The 6,000-nt window shown below is 34.5% G+C and overlaps 1 protein-coding gene across 2 annotated transcripts in view; it reads right to left on the reverse strand.

Moving 5' to 3' along the window:
- Positions 1-5,755, reverse strand: part of Oxr1 (oxidation resistance 1) — a 327,871-nt gene extending 322,116 nt beyond the window's left edge. For both annotated transcript variants that reach the window (XM_071602183.1, XM_071602182.1), the window contains exon 1: positions 5,718-5,755. In XM_071602183.1, coding sequence (XP_071458284.1) covers positions 5,718-5,740 — 23 coding nt within the window. In that variant the 5' untranslated portion in view covers positions 5,741-5,755. The remainder of the gene's footprint in view (positions 1-5,717) is intronic.
- Positions 5,756-6,000: the final 245 nt, after the last annotated feature.

Consider the following 6,000-nt stretch of genomic DNA (forward strand, 5'->3'; position numbering starts at 1 on the left):
AATTATGAATAACTTTTTATTTACTATTTTGAATAAACAAAAGAATTCAATTTAGTTTGTATCCTCTTTTTGCTAACATTCATAATAACATTTTAAACAATATGCCTATTCAATGAAGATCATTCACCATTTGTAAATTTAGTCAATACATTGATAGCTTACACAATCCAGAGTTATTTATATTTCCAGTGTCTAGACATGCATAACAGATTGTTTGGTGACTTTTAACATATTCTTTTAGTGAACTGCAAATAAATATTTCTTAGACAATTATCAGCATATTGCTCAATGTTTAAAGGAATTAAATATAGTGAAAGTGTTAGTACATAGTATGGGTCTTTTTCTAAAATACAAAATGGAGATAAATTTATAAGATACATTCTCAAAAATGTATTATTTTCTCCGTGGCACTGATGTCTGAGATACAGGTAGCTACGAAAAAATGGGCTCCCTCTAAACCCTCCGAATGGCATAGTACCTATGTCCTAGCAATATTTTAATTTTGTTCCCTCACAACAGAAGCATTTATAACAGTATAAATGAACATTAGAAGATGGGCGAGATAAATGACACCACTATCATGTAATGTGAAGTCATTTGCTCCTAATGATGTCACTCTATACTCTTCCATCAAAGCAATGGTGACTGACACTACTCAATAAAAACAGAAGATTGCAAAATATCACATATGATGTAAGTCCATTTTTGCAAAAAATATGTCAAAACATTAGAAAACCATATACCTCTATGTTTTTACAATGGTTTTCTGTCAATGGTAGGATTCAGGTTATTTTAAATGTCTGCTTTATTATATTCTATAGTGTTTGCCTCTTTGCAATTCCCATATTTCTTTATATTTAGGAGTAAATGTGAGAGACACATTTTTACTTCTGAAAAATAAGCCATTTCATTCCAGGTGGAGAAAACAAATATACTTTTTGTTTCCAAAAACATTCTTCTGAGCACTTTTCAATCCTCTGGCTAACATATGAGCCCCATTAGGAGTAGTCATTACATGATATCAACCTTCCACCACAGCTTAGCACAGGGTATTGTACGCTATAGATGCTCAATGGATTTGGACCGGTTACTTAGCTTTTTACTTTTTTCAGTGACTTCTTTCTCTCATTCTTGGCTCTAGTTGAATTACTTCCATCTCCAACAAATGCCAGACAGTCTTTAAGATACTTTGAGACAGAAATGCTTGTGTGCAGGCATTAAAGTGCAAAACAATTTGAGGTCAAAAAGCTGTAATTTGGCAAAAACAAATAAGCCATTACTAGGATCTCTCTCCAAATACCAGTCAACATGTGTAAGTGGATGTTGAGAGTGTTGCAGGTCCTGTGGGAACAGAAAGCACTTGACTTAATAGTGGAGAGTTACTATGAGATGGGCAATTGAATAGATATTGAGGTTGCATTATGGCAAAGTGCTCATACCTCTTTGCTACGCTTCCTTTGTATCAAGATGAAAATCTAACAATTTCTAGAACATAAAGCAACAAGTGGAACTAAATCTTATATTTTATAGTTATACTAAGACTTTCACTTTTTAGTTTAGAGAATTCACTTTATATAATTTTGTAACATCCACTAAGTTTCTGGTAAAATCAACCTCCTTAGCCTCTCTACTCCAGGAATTAGAGAACTCATCACCTGTTTCCCTACTGCCCAAGCCCAATACTGTCTAGTGCCCATTAGTGTTCCCAGGTCCAGACACTCCCTTCCAAAGAACATCCATATTGGAGGAAATTCAGACATTCTGTTTGGAAATGGGAACTAGGACACAGAGCAAGGACATTTCTATGTGGGAAGTAAATTTAATAGTGAGGGGCACTGATTTGAGCCAGGTTGCCTTCATTCCTTTACAAACCTTCTACATAGTATCTTCATCATATCAAGCAGGTTACTTGGTTTTCTATGCCTTGCTTTATTATTATGTAAATAACAATACTACATTCTTCTCAAGGAAATTGCTATCAGGGTTATGTGGGTTAATATTTATAAAATGTCTAGAAGATTGCCTGATATATGGTAAAGGCTATGTAATGATAATATTTGCTTAGTTTACAGGTTACAAAAGTCACACATTTAAAAATATACATATGCATATATTTTATATAAATGTTATAAAAGCATGAAAAGGGGGAATTGATGATTATTGGGAAGGAAGTTCTCTGAAGCTCCTCTTGCCATTATATCATTTCCTTTTTCATTTTACAGTTAAAATATCCTTTTTCACTTCTTTGTGGCTTCTTATATCCCCTGTCAATTATCTCTGCTACTGGAGATAATTCTTTCTCTCAAATCATAGCCTGGGACCAGCATCTGTTTGTGTATGTCTATAATAGATCCTGCACATTTTTGTTTCTATCTGAACCAGAATCAACACAACCATTATCTTCCTCTGGTAATTACTTACTAAACAGGATGATACATGGAATATCTGTTTATATCTCCATGTAACTTTTATAATAAATTCCTACAACTCTCCTTTTCTGACTGAGACTGGTTTCCTAGAAACTTGGAAGTATCCTGGATTGTATGTTTTGAGATTCTTCATAAAAAGGTAAATTATTTTACATATTTCTTCAAGTGTCATACATATAACTACTGGAGCAACAAGTTTTTTTTAACATATAAAAAGATAATTTTCCTATGTTGGGTATTTTTAAGCCAGGAGAACTTAAAATTCAATTGGCTGTATACATGAATAGTTGTATACATGAATGTAAGAATTTAAACCATATTTTCTAAATCCCTAGGTTACATATTGGGATGATACTTAGTATACCATATATCCACACCCATTATGTCTCAGAATTAAATTAAAATCCACACACGGAATTGGTTGGAAACTATATACAATGTCATGGTGAGAAGACCAAAATGTCCACAGATGGAAGTATGTTTTGATTAAAGGTAGCTATGTACTACATAAACAAGAAAGCCAAGCAGAGGGGAGTCTTTAAAAAGTAGAATTTAGAAGGATCACAGAGATAACTGCTGACAGGTTGACAATAACTTCAGTCATGCTTTACTGACAGGTGTGCCCCATCTGGGTTCCTCTGAACAATTCGTGGGAAGCACAGTACTCTCCTTGCTGTGATTATATGATCTTCATCCACCAAACTGCTGGTTAAATCCCCACACAGTTTTCCAGAACAGTTAGAGAATGGACTAGTCAGGACAAACCAAGCATCCCTGTGCTTAAGGTATATATCTCACCTTAAATGAATACTCTGCCGACACAATTTCAACATAATTTATTTTCCAATATCAGTCAATATTTTCATGTTTTAGTTTCTGGATTTCAAAACTGAGCCAGATTATGGACTACAATAATTGCATTTAATTAATGTAATTTTATGAATTATTCCCATAGAGAATTGATGGATTAATGAGAATCTCTATTCAAATATTTATAAGACAAGGCTTCTCAAAATGTAGACTAGAAAAATGTTAGGATATAGGAAAGAGTTATAAAGGTTAAAGTGGAAAAATGAAGGTTAATGATTCCTAAACTAAGTGTAAGTGACACAAAACAGTGTATTGCATATTAGATTTACTTTCTGTTCTCCTGTACCAGCTCAGGGGCAGCTGAAGGGCAGAGAGGGGGAAAGGAGTGCCAAACCCTACAGCACGGTAGGCCGCACTGGTAGAACAACAGACCTCCCAGCACAGCCATGGATACTGTTGAGGGAAACATCCAAGCACTGTTTCTGTAACATTGAAACCTGAGACATGGAAAGAATTCTTACAAATTTCAAACATACACACTCTACAAGATACCCACATCACTTCATTTAGAACAGTAACTTGTATTTACCATTGATTTACCTGCTTTGCATTTTTAATTCACTCATTTCTACAGCATGCATTTACAGAACATCTACTAATTCTAGGAGCAGTGCTAGGCAATTGGTCTAGAAACAGGACACGGAAGCTGAGGGAAACTGTGGAGGTCTCTGTGCTTTGAAAGGCTCTAAATCAAACCACATAACATAAAGCAGTTACTAATAGAGGTACACAAGGACGGTGATGTCAACTCGTCCTAACTATAAACCTGGCCATACTGCACCCTACCTTAAGATGTGACAATCCTTTGGGGAGTTTGTTTGTTTGTTTGTTTGTTTGTTCAGGGTTTGTTGTTTTGTACTGGATGATTAACGATTTATTTTTAGTTAGATAAGCAATTGTACAGGGGCGATTAACCACTGAGCCACATCCCCAGTCCATTGTTTTGTATTTTATTTAGAGACAGTGTATCACTAAGTTGCTTGGGGCCTCACTCAATTGCTAAAGCTAGCTTTGAACTTGTGATGCTCCTGCTTCAGCCTTCTGAGTGGATGGGATCACAGGCATGCGAAACCACACCCAGCCAATCCTCTGTTTTAATCTCCTCTTCTTCTTTCTACTCTTCCCCTTCTTCCCCTTCTCTGCCTTCCCCCCCTCCCTTTCTCCTTTCCTTTTATTTATTTGGCATACCATCTGCTTTTTGAGGAATCACCTCCCATGCATGTTTGCCAGGCATATAACACCATCAAATAAATGGATTTGAAATTGCTTAAAAGTTCTACAGAAATAAAGTTTTTTTAAAAATTAATAATTTTATTTTAATAATATAAAAATTGTGCAGTAATAATCACAATTTAAATACCTTTTTTCATTTTTTATAGACTATATTTTAACTCTCTTGATTCTTTTATTTATTTGTTTGTTTGTTTGTTTATTTTTAACTGAGTTCAGCACCCAAGCCTGAGGAGGCAGAGAAACATTCTAGGGAGTCCATAACAATTAGGTCCTTCAGAAATACTATTCTAAATTTAAACAAATAATTATATGCTTTGCCCCAAAGAAATTGCTAATCTAACTAAAAATAAATTTATGGAGCTAGGTTGAATCAGGAAACAACTCTCTAATCTGATTCTATCCACATTCTTGCACAAAATGAAATGGACTCTTAAGGAAATGGAAAAGATTAACAGATTTCTCTTATATTCATGTATTGAATACTGTAAATTTATATAGATATAACTGATTCAGCTGTTTATATAAAAACCAAAGTTCAATAAAATATCTTTAAATTCATCCCTGCTAGTGTTGCTCTTCATTGCCATAGAAAAACTGATGATTTTCCAGAAAAGTATCTTTATATTTCTTTTTTAAAATTACAAACAGCTTTTAAACATGAACTAAAAGTCAAAGATTATTGAGCATGCCAGCTCTTTAAAGAGATGTATCTATAATGGAATTTTCTCTCCTATATTTGAGTTCCATTCAGTTTAACTTGGGTAGATTTGTTGAAATGTGAAATCTAAAGAAAAAGGCACTGATGAGCAAATATTAATTCTACTCTGACAGCCATATTTAAAACTTGCTAGTTCTACATCAAAAAATATGCCATAGCTAGAGAACACTAAGGGATATTGTATTCCTCCCCTTCCCCACCTTGGTAAACATGGAAGAAAGGTACTGGATGTCACTGGGATTCCACAAGAGGTCTAAACTTTTTCCAGAGCCCCAAGTTACTGCACTGACACTGTCAAACTTTTAATTTTGGGTTGCTCTCCTCACCCTGAAATAAGACGAAAATCTCTAGAAACCAAATTTTTTACCTTCTCTTTCTTCCCAAGTTCGAACTGTACAACTCTCTCACAAAATGTTGCTTGCGATAGACATTTATTAGCATTTAAGTTTAGAAAGTAATTCACTCACCATGATAGATTAGATACAGACATTGCAGCAATTTGCAGAGGAGTCGCCTCTTGATTTCAGAATAGGGAATCAGTAGGTCAGAAGACCACTGGAAACTTTCGCTTTGCTACTGAAGGGATGCACAAACCACCTACTCACAGTCTGAGAGGACCTAAAAAGGAAAGAAAGACCGTGATGTTTCCTGTATCTGTTCTATATGATTTCTACAGATTTATTTCAGCTAGTTGATATAAGGCACATGAAATCAAACATAATTTTTTTCTTGAAATACAAGACATTTCAT

Source organism: Marmota flaviventris, chromosome 15 (genome assembly GCF_047511675.1).
Source record: "Marmota flaviventris isolate mMarFla1 chromosome 15, mMarFla1.hap1, whole genome shotgun sequence".
Lineage (NCBI taxonomy): Eukaryota > Metazoa > Chordata > Mammalia > Rodentia > Sciuridae > Marmota > Marmota flaviventris.